We start from the raw sequence: 18,395 nt of genomic DNA, 5'->3' as shown, positions 1-18,395 counted from the left end.
GAAGAGAGTTGTGGCTTGTGTGTAGTACACAAACACAAGAGGTGATATTTTGACAGCACGCAAAAGATATCACCAAAACAGAATGAATCACTTAAAATACACTTATTATAAAACACGTTTGCAATAAACAGATACAGGATTAAATTACGTGCATTCGTACATCTGCAATGTTTGTTTCCAACACCACATAATTTAAAACCATAGTTACCCTGTCATGGGCAAAGGTTTCAAATAAAATGCCATTACAGGTATTTTGGAGGAATATGGTCTCTTCCAACATTAACATTTGTTTTAGACTAAGATTCTTCAACTGGGTGTACAGGCTTTCATTCCAGCCTTGTATTTAAATCAGGTGTGGTACTGTGGGTCTTGAATGAAACCCTGCACAACCCTAGCTCTTCAGGACCAGAGTTGGAGAAGCAGGCTGTGATAGACCATGTTAGAGCAGGGCCTGTACTCATAAAGCTCAGAGTAGGAGTGGTGATCTACGATCTGGTCCCTCTATGTACCCCTATTCATTATGATCTGAAAGGCATCCTGCACTATGAAACTAGATTTTTTTGAATGAACATTTTCTGATTAGTTTCTTAATTATTATTACAAGGGTCAATCTACCACATCTCCTCGATTAATCAAAGACATTAATCAATGCATCAAGTGCAGGAGGTTCTGACCTGTCCTGGGTCGTTGTACCACAGCTCGTCATGCAGACGGTCTGGATGGGCCTTCTTCCTCTTGATCTCAGCGATCACGTCAAACACGTCGGAGTCAGAGCTGCTGGAGCAGGTACTGCCTCCCCCTTCAGACTCGCAGTCTGACTCGCTGCTGCTGTGACTGTGGCACTCCTCTGGAACAGACACACAACAACCAGGACACTGTCAGTGGCTGGTGCACAGAGAAAGGTCTCAACACAACCACCACAACACTCACGTATGGGCACCTGTCTTCTCTAGTGTGTGGTTTTTACACTTGTTTTTTAATACTAGTTGTTCCTGCAAAAATCAACACCTGGACATACGTAGACGCACTGCTGTGCACAGGGTTTCACTTTCTATTTTTTACTGTCGGTGGCTAGTCCACACACCGAGAGGTCTGCACTCACAGCAAAGACAGTAATCGCTACTAAAAACAGGTTGACAAGCCTGAACACTGTGTCAATCTTAGTGCACTAAATGTTGTTGCTAATCACTCTCTCTTTTTAACTCTCCTAGATGTTGGACAGGGCTGAAGTCATTCCTAATCACATTAAATCAATCTCAGACATGGCAAGGCAAGTTCTACACAGTTTATAAAGCAGGTTCGACAGTATTTCTTTACTTCAACACGAGACTCGACTGTCATTTTCACATTCCACCGTTACATAACCAGTGTTAGAGTTGAAATACCTTTGGGGATACTATCTGATATCAATACAGTACCGGGCTCCTCATCTAGCTTGGTCTTGGGGGGGTCCCATTTGGGCCGGGCCAACTGAGCACGCTCCTGTCTCTTGACCAGCTCTTCCTCGAAGCGTTCGTACAGGTCCCTCAGCTTACTGGTCCCCACCACCGTAGAATCACCCTACAGCAACAAAACAGGGTCACACAGTTTCAAAGGCAGTATGAGAAGTTTGAGCAATTGGTTGAAAGACAGTAGAAAGCTGTGGTGGTAAAAATCACTAACAGAGAATCACTGACAGATCAGAGCATTTGTAAATGCCTCAATGATTATCAGAGATATAAGTGTTCATATGGTGTTGTATCCTCAGACATTTTCCAAAAACATTTCTGGTGCATACTGTAACAGGAAAATCTGAAATTTGGTTACATTTTCATACAGAATTAACCTGTTTGTGTCAAACTAACAAAGTCAGCAAAGAAAAGCCAGCATAAGCCTCCTACCACTTGATCCATGGGATCGCTGGAGTAGTAGTTCTCAGCATGGGTACAGCGGATCCACGCAGGCTTCAGCAACTCATCCTCCTCTCTCTCATCTCCCTCCCCTTTCTCCCTCTCGCCTCTCTCCCTCTCGCCTCTCTCCCTCTCGCCTCTCTCCCTCTCGCCTCTCTCCCTCTCGCCTCTCTCCCGGTCTCTGTCTCTATCTATGGAGACTTCAGGCTCTGTGTCTCGGCTCCTGAGGGAGGTATAGCTGCGCTCTCTGTCTCTGCTCATCCCCGGTCCGTCGGACCTCCGGTCCCTCTCCTCCTCCCAGCGACCACGCTTCCTCTCTCTGCTGCCTGACCGACTGCAGGGAGAGAGACACATAAATGGAGTGGGTAATGGTCACATTGGGAAAGAAAGCAAAAGAGAGAGAGAGTAGAGAGAGAGAGACATCCATCTCTGCTCCTACTGTGTAAATAGTTACATTGTGTGCACATAATTGAAATCAAAGACGTGGGTAACAAGCTAAGTACTTTCCGGGTTCCGTATTATAACTAGGGGATCTATTCAATCCGTATCATGAAAGTTCAGTGTTACAGCAAGATTGAAATTTAAAGGCAATGTTGCCACGTTTGCGGAGACTCCATTCAATCTTCAAAGTTGTATTTGTTGATGCATATGTAGGCTCAATCCAGAATTATCATAAAATGTATATTGTGCAATCCATAACGCTTCAGCAATACAGATTGAATATAGCCCTAGGTGTATATACATGCAAGTAGACACAGATTAAAGGTAAAATTAAATCATTAATAATATATTTTTTTAAATAGTCAACGTGAGCATCCATTACCTTCTAGGTCTCTTCCTGTGTCGGTCAGGTGACGGAGACCTCCGACTGTCTCTGTGGCGATGCCTCTCCCTGAGAATACACATACCCGCACACACAGACAGACACACACTTCTCTTAGAATGTACAACATACAGATACAGATCTGGTATTGAAAGCATTGCATCAAAGCAAACACAGTAACGCATAACATGAGAGTCCACTGAACACGAGTGTCTGCTAAATCAGGGTTTCCCAACCAGCCACATTTTGGTTTTTGCCCTAGAACTACACAGCTGAAATCAAAAACCAAAACGTGCACCCAGGGGGGCCCCGGGACCGTGTTTGAGAAACCCTGTGCTAAATGACCAAAATGTAAATGAGGACATTATACGTTGGGCATGGGACCGACACATACCTGCTGCGTTCTCGACTCCGGTGACGGGTAGGAGGAGTCCTCCCACGCTGTTCGTACTCTGACCGATGTCTCCCTCCCTCCGGCTTGCGTCTGTCCTCACTCCTGCCTCGGTCCTTCCCTCTCTGGTTCATGGGGAAGTCCATCTTGTGTCTGTTGCCACCACCACCACGACTGCCGTAAGCATAGCCACCCTTCTGCTGCCTGTGGTCGTCATGGCGACCCCCTCTGCCTCTCTCCGGCGACCTCTGACCCCTGTCGTCCACTTGCTGTTGTTTCTCAGCCTTATACTGCTGCCCTCCTCCTCCATGAGGACCGTGCCTGAAGCCCCCATGGTCTGGCTTGAAGGAGCTGGGACCCTGGTGGGAGCCGTAGTTCCCTGGGCTAAAGTTGGGCAGAGGAGGGAATGGAGGATGGGAGTAGTTCATGGAGTAGGGGGGTTGATGGTAGCTCATGGACTGTGGAGGCATGGTAGGAGGCATGCCGGGGGGGTGAGGGAAGGGTGGAGGGGGTACGGAGGGCATCATGTAATGGTAAGCACTCTGAGCTGACGCTGGAGACCCAGATATGGAGCTTCCAGAGGTGTTGCCGGCGAGAGGAGGAGGGGGGAAGTTGGGGTGGCTCTGGGGGTTGGGGAAGGGCGGACGTACAGGGCACTGGCTGAGGGGACTGGCCGTCATACCCCCCTGAGTGGGCACTGGAGGGGGGTAAGACATGTAGTCTGAATGTGCAGTGACGTAACCACCCCCACCACTGTTTCCTTGGCCACCATAGCTGTGAGAGGAGCTGTGCTGGGCCTGGGGGTCGTAGTGGTAGGGGGGCATTGGCGGCTGGGGAGGTGGGGGTCCTAGGTTGGTGGGACGGTAGTTTTGGTGGGAGCCGTGTTGACCCCCATGTTGACCTGTGGGGGCTCTTCCTCTGGGGCAGCCTCCACCTCCTCGACCCTGATGGAAGGACATACCTACAGGACAACAGGAACAACATGTTTAAATAATCACCAATGTGCACAGTGTCACCAGCTATGGTCCAGGGTGTTAGTGTGCTTCAGCATTAGCAAGCCACACTAACACCCTGGACCAAAGTTAAGTGTCACCATGCACAGCATGATTACACAGCACAGACCATCTGAATCAACACTCGATTATCTGTGGACATAAAACCACAGTCAAATATAATTGTACTAACAAGTAACTGTATTGGATAGACGTCATTAGCTTAAGGTATGTGGTTAGTTATGTATTTCAAATGTTGTCCTAAGTCTGTAATGAATTAGCAATCAAGTCAGCCTGTACTGACACCATTGTACTGTGGCTAACGTTAGCTAAAAAGTAGCTAGCTTGCTACAGTAAACGGTGAGTAACGTAGTTTGTTTAAGAAGTTAGCTAGCATGTCCTTTCGGCTACAGTTGAACAACAAACGATGGCAAGCTAACTAGTTATAAAAATAAGCAAAGAGGATGGATAGCTAGCTAGCTAAGTTTACAGTGCACACAAATTAGCAATTCATAATGACAATAGCTAAATGGGAGGCTAGCTAGCTAGCTAGTTGTATGTATTAAACATAAACTAGTAAGCTAGCTAACGTTAGCTAATTAGCTAGCTGAATCCAATGAAAGCCTTCAAGAGAAGCTAGCTACGTTAGCTAAAATTACCTTCAGATTTGATAGCTTACTAGCTACACGGAGCCTGATATCAAACAGAAGCGCATCAATAACTGAATGGCATGGAGTGCTCTTGAAACGTATCTGTAGCTAGTCAAGGGAGATAAATAGAGATTTTAAAAAAATTATACATAAACATGACTTCTATTCATGCACTTGTTGCAAATACCTTGTTGGTTGAATGGGTTTTGCTGAAAGGTTTTGCTGTGCGTGCAAGCATGTGTTTCCAGTCGGAATGCTAAAGAAGATGGACACGCATGACCCAAGGCACACGGGGCATGGCTAGATGGGATCCAGCTTTCGTCAAATGAACGTCAAAGTTGAAATATTTTGCATTTTACCTAACCCTTTTCATAACCTTAACCTAATTCTCCCAACCTTCTCCGTTAATTCTCCCAACTTTCTGCGTAAATTGTCCTAATATGCTACGAAAAGACAAATCTGACTTTTTTTTATACAAAAGCTGCATCCCTTCTAGCCATGACCAAGGACACCCCTGGTGCCCAAATTTAAGACATATGTCGCGGAGCTGAGACTCGAGTGACAGTCGTCCTGATGAGCCCTTAGTTCCCAGATTGCTAGATTATGCTGGCTAACTGGCAACAGTCAAAAGCAGCATGGGCAGAAATGATGTTCTTATAAAAAAAATTACAACGAATGAGTGACTGGTTGACGCGAAATCTGTATCTAGGTGATTCTGCAAATCCAGGCACTTTGGCCCTGCAAGCTTTCAGAAATTAAAACGTATTGAAACACAATTTTAGCAGTATTATAATTGTCTTTGATTAGTCTAGAAACAATATCTGATAATGGCTGTGATCGTACTAATCAGGAATTTAAATATTTTTCTCAGACAGCAATAGACAAATGTAATTTCCATCACGTCATTAAACATACATTTTAGTTGAACATGAAATATCATACAATTAATTTATAACACATTTCTTATACATTTGTACATTAACTTGTATTGAATATTATTTTAAGTGATTTTGAAGGTTTTCCTAATATTAATAATTCAACATGAGCCTGAATGTATAACTTGCCTTTGTGACAGCTGAAAACATTTATTTAACCTTTTTGTGAGATTAAGATAACAACCATATGATTTCCCTCTCTAAAACAAAATTAAATAGCCTAATGTAAATGATTTTTGTCATTTACAACACGTTCTGTCATTTCCACCACAGTTAAGTTTGTGATAAACATGACTGTGATGGAAATGACACATCTACAGTTTTTGGAGAAAAATTACAGGCTGTTTAGCATGCTTTGGCTAGTATAACAGCTAGCATATAGTTTACACTAAATACATAAAATATACAATTTTTTTCAAAATTCTACCACAAATTAAAGACATTATACCTTGTTTGGAATTGACTGACAATAATAATATTCTCTACACAAGCCATATTTACCTAGATTCTTCTTCAACTTCTGGACATCACATCTGGAACAACAGTCCGCTGCAGCCATGTGCTTCAGTGTCACACCAATATGTTTCCATGGTAACGAAGTGAACGTTCTCTTGAAAAAACTTTATTAATGAGGAATTTGCCCTCAGTGGTGGAAAAATGACACCACTACCAAAGGACAGGTATATTTTGTGTAAAAACAATATTAAGGTCATATGCACAATGAATATTGATATAGATTTGATTTAATTAACTCTTTCTCTAGTAGATAACATTATATCATGTGTAATTATTCATGTTTTCTCATTGAAAAACATAGTAGAAGCTCAAAAGTCTCGGTCAGGGACAAGGGAAAAACAATGAAATTGAGGTATAAAATGCATCTGAAAAGTAGCTAAAAATACTTGATAGAGAGGTGTAAAAAAAATCTGGGATGATTGCATTGTGAAGTTAAAATTTAAAGAATAAATACATATATTTTTTTGTAAAATCCCCAAAATTGACCCCGAGGTCATAGAAGTGCCCATAGTTGGAGAATCACCCAACTCCACTGTGCTGTATCAGCACCATGGACAGAGCATGCGGCGGAGTGTGTGTTTGTGTGTAGGCAGGCTATGGAAAGCAACAGTTAGGTATGACTCCTTTGAGTTTCCATAAAAAGCGGAGGAAAACGCTGCACATCTGTGGTAGGATACGTGAATAACATGGTAGGCTACGTGAATAACTAGTTACGCCTCCGCCTGTAATTTTTTATTTTGATTTATAAGAACAGAGTCAAGTTTACAGTTGAAGATGCTTTACTCAACTCTGCCTCATGCCCCACCACTACATTGTTCAGTGAGCTTCTTCGGTAGCTGTAAAAGGTGTTAGTGTTATTAGCCTATTTAGTGCTAACTAGCTAATCTGCCATATGAGAAATGAAACCTCGGAGGCCACCGCCAAGCCCGTCTGCGATGATGCTGCTGAGCTCCACCTAGGTCCGCATGAAAAGCCTACCTACCGTTCCACAAGTGCTGCCAAGATAATGGCGTCACAGCCACTTCTCCTCCATCCCGACTGTTCCTGACGATCTTGGAACAGAGAGCCAGCCCAGGTTAGCCTAAAATCCTATTTTATCTGCAGGTTTAAGCTACAGGACTGTTTTGCAAGTACTGACTTGAATATGTTCCGGGATTCATCCGATGGCATTGAGGAGTTTACCACATCGCTTCATTAATAAGTGCATCGATGATGTTGTCCAGCACAGTGACCGTACTTACATATCTCAACCAGAAGCCATAGATTACAGGCAATATCCGCACTGAGCTAAAGGCTAGAGCTTCCGCTTTCAAGGAGCAGGACACTAATCCGGATGCTTATAAGAAATACCGCCACATCCTCCAATGAACCATCAAACAGGCAAAGCGTCAATGCAGGACCAAGATTGAATCCTACTACACCAGCTCTGATGCTCATCGGATGTAGCAGGGCTTGCAAACTTTCATGGATTACAAAGGGAAACACAGCCGCGAGATGTGTCCAGTGACACGAGCCTACCAGATGAGCTAAATACCTTCGATATGCGCTTCGAGGCTAGCAACACTGAACTATGCATGAGAGCACAAGCTGTTCCGGATGACTGTGTGATCAGGATCTCCGTAGCCGATGTGAACAAGACCTTTAAACAGGTTAACATTCACAAGGCTGCAGGGCTAGACAGATTACCAGGACACGTACTCAGAGCATGCGCTGACCAGCTGACAAGTGTCTTCACTGACATTTTCAACTTCTCCCTGACCCAGTCTGTAATAACTACATGTTTCAAGCAGACCATCATAGTCCATGTGCCCAAGAACGCCAAGGTAACCTGTCTAAATGATTATAGCCCCACATCTGTAGCCATGAAATTCTTTGAAAGGCTGGTCATGGCTCACAACACCATCATCCCAGACACCCTGCAACCACTCCAATTCGCATACCGCCCCAACAGATCCACATATGACCCAATCTCTACTGCAATCCACACTGCCCTTTCCCACCTGGACAAAAGGAACACCTACAAGAGAATGCTGTTCATTGACTACAGCTCAACGTTCAATACCATTGTGCCCTCCAATCTCATCACTACACTAAGGACCCTGGGATTAAACACCTTCCTCTGCAACTGGATCCTGGACTTCCTGACGGGCCACCCCCAGGTGGTAATGTTAGGCGACAACACATCCGCCATGCTGACCCTCAACACGGGGGCCCCTCAGGGATACGTGCTTAGTCCCCTCCTCTACTCCCAGATCACCCACGACTGTGTGGCCGTGCACGACTCCAACATTATCATTAAGTTTGCTGACAACATGACGGTGGTAGGCCTGATCACTGACAATGATGAGACAGCCTACAGGGAGGAGGTCAGAGACCTGGCAGTGTGGTGCCAGGACAACAACCTCTCCCTCAACGTCAGAAAGACAAAGGAGCTGATCGTGGACTAAATGGAGGGCCAAGCATGCCCCCGTCCACATCGATGGGGCTTTTGTGGAGCAGGTCGAGAGCTTCAAGTTCCTCGGTGTCCACACCCCTAAGGAACTAATGTATCATGGTCATCAAACAACAACACAGTCATGAAGAGAGCACGCCAACACATCTTCCCCCTCAAGAGGCTGAAAAGATTTGGGATGGGCCCTCAGATCCTCAAAAAGTTTGACAGCTGCTCCATTGAGAGCATCTTGCCTGGCTGCATCACCGCTTGGTATGGCAACTGCTTGCCTTACGACGGCAAGGCACTACAGAGGGTAGTGTGTACAGACCATTACGTCACTGGGGCTGAGCTTCCTGCCATCCAGGACCTCTATATCAGGATGTGTCACAGGAAGGCCCAAAAAATAGTCAAAGTCTCCACACACCCAAATCATAGACTGTTCTCTCTGCTGCCGCACAGCAAGCGGAGCCGATGCACCAAGTCTGGAAACAACAGGACCCTGAACAGCTTCTACCCCCAAGTTATAACACTGCTAAATAGTTAGTTAAATAGTTAACCAATAGCTACCTGTAATATCTGTATTGACCCTCTTTTCACTCAACCCCATACGCTGCTGTTACTGTTTATTATCTATCCCGTTATCCCTACCTATATGTACATATCTACATCAATTACCTCGTACCCCTGCACATCAATTCGGTACTGGTGCCCCATGTCAAAAGTTTGTACACACAAACTCATTCAAGGGTTTTTCTTTATTTTTGATATTTTCTACAGTGTAGAATAATAGTGAAGATATCAAACTATGAAATAACACACATGGAATCATGCAGTCTTGAAGGAGTTCCCACATATGCTGAGCACTTGTTGGCTGCTTTTCCTTCACTTTGCGATCCAACTCATCCTAAACCATCTCAACTGGGTTGAGGTCGGATGATTGTGGAGACCAGGTCATCTGATGCAGCACTCCATCAGTTTCCTTCTTGGTCAAATTATCCTTACACAGCCTGGAGGTGTGTTGGGTCATTGTCCTGTTGAAAAACAAATGATAGTCTCACTAAGCACAAACCAGATGGGATGGCGTATCGCTGCAGAAAGCTGTGGTAGCCATGCTGGTTAAGTGTGCCTTGAATTCTAAATAAATCACTGACAGTGTCACCAGCAAAGCAACCCCACACCATCACACCTCCTCCTCCATGCTTCACGGTGTGAACCACATATGCGGAGACCATCTGTTCACCTACTCTGCGTCTCACAAAGCCACGGCAGTTGGAACCAAAAATCTCAAATTTGGACTCATCAGACCAAAGGACAGACTTTTATTTTGAGTAGGATAGCAGCAGACACGAGAAATAACTTGTAACAACACAGGGCACAGTGTGCTTCGCAACCCGCTTGCCGCATTAAGGAGAGGGAAGTAGCAAGATAGTGCAGCCAATATCAGGCCAGACTGATAGCTAAAGTCCATTTATTATTGTTATGCTGGTGAATGAGGACCCAAAAGCGACTTAACAGAAACAGAGTCTTTATTCCAGTCTTAAACAAAAACGATACTCCTGGATATTATCTTAGGTAAATACAAAACAGGAAAACTGAAATCCTCTCGTCAGTAGAGAGGAACGACTGGAGACGCGACCACAGACTGCAGGTCGCTTCGGGAAGGCACAGGCCGTAGCTGACATAGACACCTGCTCACACGCAGCATCTGAAGAAGGCAAAAACACGACAGGGCGGAACAAGGACACAGAACAGCAAACATCAAACAAGGATCCGACAAGGACAGAAGCGGAAAACAGAGGGAGAAATAGGGACTCTAATCAGAGGGCAAAATAGGGGACAGGTGTGAAAGAGTAAATGAGGTAGTTAGGAGAATAAGGAACAGCTGGGAGCAGGAACGGAACGATAGAGAGAGAGAGCGAGAGAGGGAGAGAGGGAGGGGGAGAGAGAGGGATAGAAAGAGGGAAAGAACCTAATAAGACCAGCAGAGGGAAACGAATAGAAGGGAAGCACAGGGACAAGACATGATAATCAATGACAAAACATGACAATTATAGTGATTTCCAAAGAAAATGTCTAGCTACATATATATATTTTAAAATAATTTACTCCAATAAAAAGTGAATGACTCTGAACACTCTCCGAAGTCTCACGTCTGGCGTGTCCATATAGCCTGTCTAGAAAGAATCCAGCTTTTGTCAAACTAACATCAAAAGTATATATTTTTTGCATTTTAGTTAACCCAAACCCTTTCTCTAACCTTAACCTAATTCTCCTAACCTGCTACGTTAATTCTCCCAATCTGCTACGAAAAGTCAAAGCTGACATTAATTTGACAAAAACTGGAACCCTTTCAGCCATGGCGTAAGCGAGAGGGATAACTGGGCCCAAAAGCTCGATTCTCCAGCAGGTGGCATTTTTTTCGCTCACCAAGTGAGGAGTTTTTGTATGGAGGTCAATGAGAGATTGTCGAATTTGGCCAGCAAAACATTGAATGGCTTATTTGCTACGAGTGTCTTATTTGATCAAATAGAAGTTTTGTAAGGTTGTACTGATATAAGTAGGATATGGCAACTTTGAGAAAAAACACTTTAAGCTGAGTTGTGCCTGTTGTTCACACGCATATCTGCCCTCTCATTGGATAGAATGGTACACTTGAGTATCTGGTCAATATAATGGATCATCTGTGACCAATCTTCTCTTCTTAAAATTTGTATTGGCGGATCGCAACTAACTGAAAGGTGCATACACCTCCACCTACTGTACTGGAGTGTGAGGCCAGTCTCCCAAGTCATATATTTCTCTTATCTAGCTCTGTGTTTACATCTACTGTTCTTGAGTGTGAAGTGAATTCATTACACTTTGTGACACAAAAAGGGAAGGGGAAAACGGACAGGGAAAATGTGCCATACACACCCATTAAAACCTAACCACTATTCCACTACTTGACCCTATCTGATCCTACACCCTGCCGGCAGCCTGGGAGGACGGGACACTATCGTTCAACACACCTTGTAACTCATTTGCAGAAAAATCAAGTACTTCTCTGCAGCTGCCACCACAACGTCTATTTTCTGTGATTTTTTTCCCATTCGCGCCGGTACAGCTATGAACGCTAAGCCAACCTTACTGATTACCTGTTCAGATTCCTGAACAGGTAATCAAAGGGCTACCCGGACTATTTGCATTGTGTGCCCCACAACCCCTCTTTTACGCTGCTGCTACTCTCTGTTTATCATATATGCATAGTCACTTTAACTATACATTCATGTACATACTATCTCAATTGGCCCAACTAACCGGTGCCTGTATGTAGCCTCGATACTGTTATAGCCCCGCTACTGTATATAGCCTCGCTACTGTTATTTTTCATTGTCTTTTTACTGTTGTTTTTATTTCTTTACTTACCTATTGTTCACCTAATACCTTTTTTGCACTTTTGTTTAGAGCCTGTAAGTAAGCGTTTCACTGTAAGTTCTACACCTGTTGTATTTGGCGCACGTGACAAATACATTTTGATTTGATTTGATTTGAAGCATATGTTTTTCCTATCTTCGATCCCTTGCCCTGGACCCATCTTCCTCCACTACTCTCTTCACTGCCTCAGCAAACGACACCTTCTGTACAACTTTCACTCTAGCAACCTCAACCTGCCATTCTCTCACCGGACACTTTTGCTCTCCAGCAACATGGGTACCCCTATAGCTAACACACACAGCTTTTTCCACCAATACTACAAAAAGTACATTTAAGTACATTTTACCAATTCCATTTACTTTTGATACTTAAGTATTTTTAAAACCAAATACTTTTAGACTTTTACTCAAGTAGTATTTTGCTGGGTGACTTTTACTTTTATATTAAGGTATCTTACATGACAATATAGTCTTTTTTTTGTCTGGGTAAGTATCATCTAATATTTATAAAATATTTTTATCTGGACACTTTCTGTTTACCTGGAATTTTTCCTTATAGTAGGCTACTACCACTTTAGTCTTAATCTTGACTAAACTACTCACTGTTTATCACATGACCTCACATGTGAATCCTTAAAGAGATGGGTGTGAACAATGCTGAATGGGTGTAGACAAAGGAGAGCTCTCCAGTAGGTACCAAAACATTCAAAGGCCCTTTTCTCAAAAGTGAGTTTACAAGTGTATCAACTTTCAAAGCAGAATTACCATTCCCATTGTTCCTAAAATGCAGTGTATGACATTCCATTGTGTAGCTCTGAGTCTCTACTTTTTACCAATGTAAAATTTTGCTACATGAGACTGAATCCAGGTGGTGAGTCACGTATGGATTTGCCAGAATGCATGATATATTCTCTCCAAAAATCGAATGGAAAGGAAAGGGGATACCTAGTCAGTTTTACAACTGAAGGCATTCAACTGTAATGTGTCTTCCGCATTTAACCAAACCACTCTGAATCAGAAATGTGCCGGGGGCTGTTTTAATCGACATCCACGTCAGATTTTTACCTTGTCATGGGGGGTAGCCTCCTGGGGTGTTTTTAAACAAATAAGGATAAACATATTTGCTAAACATTAAGAACACCTGCTCTTTCCATGACATAGACTGACCAGGTGAATCCAGGTGAAAGTTATGATCCCTTATTGATGTCAATTGTTAAATTCACTTTAAGCGGTGTAGATGACGTGGAGAAGACAGGTTAAAGAAAGGAAGGGGGTGCAACTCAATATTTTGGGGAAAGTGTTCTTAAAGTTGTATACACTCAGTGTATATCTACAGGAGGAGCTGGTGTCTCGTATTGAGAAGATGCATCAGGCCATCCTGGAAGGCATCAACCTCTCTCCCTCCTCCCCCCTCCATCACTATCATCACCGTTCTCATCCTCACTACCACCCACACCCAGCAGCATACCACCCGGCATCTCACTGCTGCCTTGCCTCTTAGGCAAAGAAAGGTTGGTCCTCGATGGGAGAACAGATGCTGCTGGAAGTGGTGTTGGAGGGCCAGTAGGAGGTACTCTTTACTCTGGTCTAAAAAAATATCTCAATGCCCCGGGGCAGTGATTGGGGACATTGCCCTGTGTAGGGTGCCGTTTTTCGGATGGGACATTAAAACGGGTGTCCTGACTCTTTGTTATCACTAAAGATCACATGGCACTTATCGTAAGAGTATGGGTGTAAGCCCCGGTGTCCTGCCTAAATTCCCAATTTGGCCCTCATACCAACATGGCCACCTAATCATCCCAATCTTCCAATTGGCTCTTTCATCCCTCTTCCTCTCCCTGTAACTATTCGCCAGGCCATTGCTGTAAATGAGAATGTGTTCTTACCTGGTAAAATAAGGGTTAAATAAAATATTTAAAAAAAGAAAAACTACAGATCCAGAGCCTTCCCAGGTGGTGAGCAAATAATGCACACATGTACACATTTATTTATGCAAAAGTAGTCACAGCTATATAACCAGATATAGATATACAGTATATGACAAAAATATTTAAATGATATGAAGTAATGTTTTCCTAACTACAATGTTTTTCCTGAGTCTTACTATGTGATATGACTTACTGTGGCATATTGTGTTTTTGTCAGCATAAATCCATTACCAGCCAGCATCCCCCTTCAACTTTCATATGAAGTACAGGCTTGAGTAATTGCAAGGAACTAGGATTGGAAGAGAGAGGGTGATCATTCATGTCATGATTCACAAATATTCATTATTGCATGATTTAGTATCCTCAGTTATTCCAGGCACTGAAAATAGTAAGCAGCTGGGTGTTAGTAGATAAAGCATTCATCTAAAGTCAGAATATGGAACATTTTGGCTGAGCTCTACACATGAGAAAAACACAATGATGCTTATTGGGGCAATCTGCACCCAGCTAGCACATTTGGTTTCTTGGTATTTATGGGAACGTACTAGTAAAACTAGTAAAACATTTTTTAAACGTTCTGAGAATGTACATTTTTAGGTTGCAGGGAGGTTCTGAGAATGTTTTACTGTGGTTCCTTGAACGTTTTCCTGGGATGTTTTATTCGTGCTCTGATAACTTTCAAGGAACCAGAGTAAAATTGCGTACAGTTATCAGGCCAAGGGTGAACAACAGACTGCTGCAACCTGATTGGCTGGGACTAGCATTTAGCTACTCTAGCATGATAGTGGAAAATGGTGTTTCATAAAGAAAGTAAACATATTTTCCCTGTTTTTCTGCCTTCTCGCCATTCAATCAAGTTAATGAGGAAATCGATTCCTTTGCATCCTGAATGGAGAATGTTTTATGTATGAACCAGTCCACAGCGAATAGGAGTGTATAGCTGGCTGCATTCAGACTTTTTCAACATTTTGTTATGTTAGTGTTTTTCTATAATTGATTGGATTGTTTTTTTCCCCTCATCAATCTACACACAATACCCCATAATGAAAAAAAACTTTTTTTTATATATTTTTTCAAATGTATTAAAAATATAAACTGATATCATATTTACATAAGTATTCAGACCCTTTACTCAGTACTTTGTTGAAGCACCTTTGACAGTGATTACAGCCTATAGTCTTATTGGGTATGACGCTACAAGCTTTCCACAACTACATTTGAAGAGTTTCTCCCATTCTTCTCTGCAGATCCTCAGGTTGGATGGGGAGCGTCGCTGTACAGATATTTTCAGGTCTCTCCAGAGATGTTTGATCAGGTTCAAGTCCGGGCTCTGGTTGGGCCACTCAAGGACATTCATTGTCTTGGCTGTGTGCTTAGGGTTGTTATCCTGTTGGAAGGTGAACCGTCGCCCCAGTCTGAGGTCCTGAGCGCTCTGGAGCAGGTTTTCATCATGGATCTCTTTGTACTTTGCTCTGTTCATCTTTCCCTTGATTCTGACTAGTCTCCCAGTCCCTGCCGCTGAAAAACGTTCCCACAGCATGATGCTGCCACCACCATCCATGTTTCTCATGGTCTGAGAGTCCTTTAGGTTTCATTTGGCAAACTCCAAGTGGACTGTTATGTGCCTTTTACTGAGGAGTGGCTTCCGGCTGACCACTCTACCATAAAGGCCTGATTGGTGGAGTGATTCAGAGATGGTTTAGCTTCTGGAAGGTTCTCCCATCTTCACAGAGGAACTCTGGAGCTCTGTCAGATTGACCATCGGGTTCTTGGTCACCTCCCTGACCAAGGCCAGATCAAGGAAGAGTCTTGGTGGTTCCAATCTTCTTCCATTTAAGAATGATGGAGGCCACTGTGTTCTTGGAAAGGGGACCTTCAATGCTGCAGAAATGTTTTGGTACCCTTCCCCAGTACTGTGGCTCCACACAACCCTGTCTCGGAGCTCTTTGGAGAATTCCTTCGGCCTCATGACTTGGTTTTTGCTCTGACATGCACTGTCAACTGTGCCTGGACCTTGTATTTTTTATTTAACCTTTATTTAACTAGGCAAGTCAGTAAAGAACTCTTACTGACAATGACGGCCTATCCCAGCCAAACCTGGACGACACTGGGCCAATTGTGCGCTGCCCTATGGGACTCCCAATCACGGCTGGATGTGATGCAGCCTGGATTTGAACCAGGGACTACAGCCCCATTTACCACAGGTGGACTCCAATCAAGTTGTAGAAACATCTCAAGGATGATCAATGGAAACAGGATGCACCTGAGCTCAATTTCGAGTCTCATAGCAGAGTGTCTGACACCTCTTGCACTGAGATGCAGTGCCTTAGACTGCTGCGCCACTAGGGAGCCCCATTTACCACAGGTGGACTCCAATCAAGTTGTAGAAACATCTCAAGGATGATCAATGGAAACAGGATGCACCTGAGCTCAATTTTGAGTCTCATAGCAGAGTGTCTGAATACTTATGTAAATACTGCATTTCTGTTATTTTGTCTTAATACATTTGCAAAAATGTCAAAAAACTGTTTTCGCTTTGTCATTATGGGGTATTGTGTGTAGAGTGATGAAAAAAACATGTGTTTATCAATTTTAGTATAAGGCTGAAACGTAACAAAATGTGGAAAAGGGAAGGTGTCTGAATACTTTCCGAATGCTCTGTATTTCCTTTGGACGGTAAGATGAAACGACGCAATATCGCCATCTGCCGGCCTGTAGGCCACCACTGCATTTAAAATGTGTTTAATACTCTGTGGCATGTATTTAGAAAGTTCCACCACTAGAGTGCAGCAGAGTACTACAGGTACAGCACAGGCAAGTTTTGCAGAAGGTTCCAGAGAAAAAAGGGAGAGACTACTGACATGTTGTGCTCAACTATGAACTCATTATTTACTATTACATTCTAATCTACAGAGACATACTGTATGTGTTAGCGCAGAAGACACAGGCCTATCAGAGGTGCGTGTGTGTGTGTGTGAGAGTGAGTGAGTGAGTGAGTGAGTGAGTGAGTGAGTGAGTGAGTGAGTGAGTGAGTGAGTGAGTGAGTGAGTGAGTGAGTGAGTGAGTGAGTGAGTGAGTGAGTGAGTGAGTGAGTGAGTGAGTGAGTGAATCAACTTCAAAATCCTCAATGTTTCTGGTCCCCAATACCTCAGGGAACTCCTCAGCCCCAAACAGCCTTCACGTTCACTCCGGTCAAATAATCAAAGACTCTTTGCAGTCCCAAAGACAGCCTAAAAACAAATTAGCATTCTGCTGTCTCGGCGCCCGGCTCTGAATCAACCTCCCCCCACCTCTGCATGCACCAGACCACCACTGCCTTTAAGTCTAAGCTCAAGAAACACTTCTTCATACTGGCTTTTGCTTAATGTGATCTATGTTGTGGTGTCTGTTGTTGGTCTTATACCTTAGTTTCAAGTTCTATTGTTTTGTCCTTGTGGCCTCTATTATTTTGTGTATCTTGTAAAGCACCGTGCCGGAACTTTGAAGAAGAAAAAAATTCTCCCTTTTATTAAAGACTTTTTCTTTTTAGTAGTTGCAATGTAAAGAAATGTGGGATTTACCTCTGTAAATGAAAAGAGCACTACAAATGTAATTTATTATTATTATTACCTAACGGTAATACCTTTCCGTAAACTAGAAGATTACCTGCTGTACCACAGTGTAACCCTTAATCCATTACAGTTGGTCAGCTGGGTGATGGCGAAACGTCATCATAATTGATTTTATTGAAATGAGAAGATATTAGCAACTCATTCACATTTCCTCCTGTACAGTAACTTGTATTGCATTCCCAATGATTGCTAGTGCACGGCACACATGCCTCAAAGACAACGTACAAAGAATGGAATGAAATAAAACAAAACCCACCTTCCCCTAACAGACTCAAGGTGAATCAGATCATATTCCCTGAAGACAGCTCAGGGAACATGACTCAGCTCCATTGTGATTCAGCCTCACCTCATACCTGACAAGAAAAAGTGTGCAAGTTTTGGGGGGTTTTGACTGGCCTGTTTTTGTGAACCGAATTTGATTCACTTTGAGTCTGTTAGGGGAAGGTGACTTTTGTTAGTGTGCTTGCTGAAAGTATTGTTACTGTAGGGATTATTATGATTTTCAAAGTTTTGGAGAGCTATAGCTCTTAAATGGTAAGACCAACAGAGACCAAACTTGGTGGAATGGCGTGCATTGGGGGCTAAATACATTGGGTACAACAAGGTACCACTCTGCCAAATGGTGGTGCTATTGCTAAGCGCTGCCTCTTCGTTTGAGTCTTGGAATTTGTAGGTTTGTCTCTAACAAAGGAACAAATTTGCCTCCAGGACCGATGGTGCCACAATGATGGATCATCCACTATTTTGAAAATAGTGTACGTTTAAAACAATGTAACATCTCAGAGACTGCACCTGAAGAACCTTGGTGTACAG

The 18,395-nt window shown here is 43.3% G+C and overlaps 1 protein-coding gene across 3 annotated transcripts in view; it reads right to left on the bottom strand.

Moving 5' to 3' along the window:
* Positions 1–4,987, bottom strand: part of drosha (drosha ribonuclease III) — a 140,102-nt gene extending 135,115 nt beyond the window's left edge. Inside the window, exons 1-6 of one of the 3 annotated variants that reach the window (XM_038972881.1) lie at positions 4,933–4,987; positions 3,107–4,064; positions 2,713–2,781; positions 1,881–2,223; positions 1,386–1,560; positions 675–847 (exon numbers count right to left, since the gene is read on the bottom strand). In XM_038972881.1, coding sequence (XP_038828809.1) covers positions 675–847; positions 1,386–1,560; positions 1,881–2,223; positions 2,713–2,781; positions 3,107–4,062 — 1,716 coding nt within the window. In that variant the 5' untranslated portion in view covers positions 4,063–4,064; positions 4,933–4,987. The other 2 variants (XM_038972882.1, XM_038972880.1) reach the window with 2 other exon arrangements.
* Between the last annotated feature and the right edge of the window lie 13,408 nt (positions 4,988–18,395).

Source organism: Salvelinus namaycush, chromosome 33 (assembly GCF_016432855.1).
Source record: "Salvelinus namaycush isolate Seneca chromosome 33, SaNama_1.0, whole genome shotgun sequence".
In the NCBI taxonomy this organism is placed as follows: Eukaryota; Metazoa; Chordata; class Actinopteri; order Salmoniformes; family Salmonidae; genus Salvelinus; species Salvelinus namaycush.
This window is presented reverse-complemented; position numbering and strand designations above follow the sequence as displayed.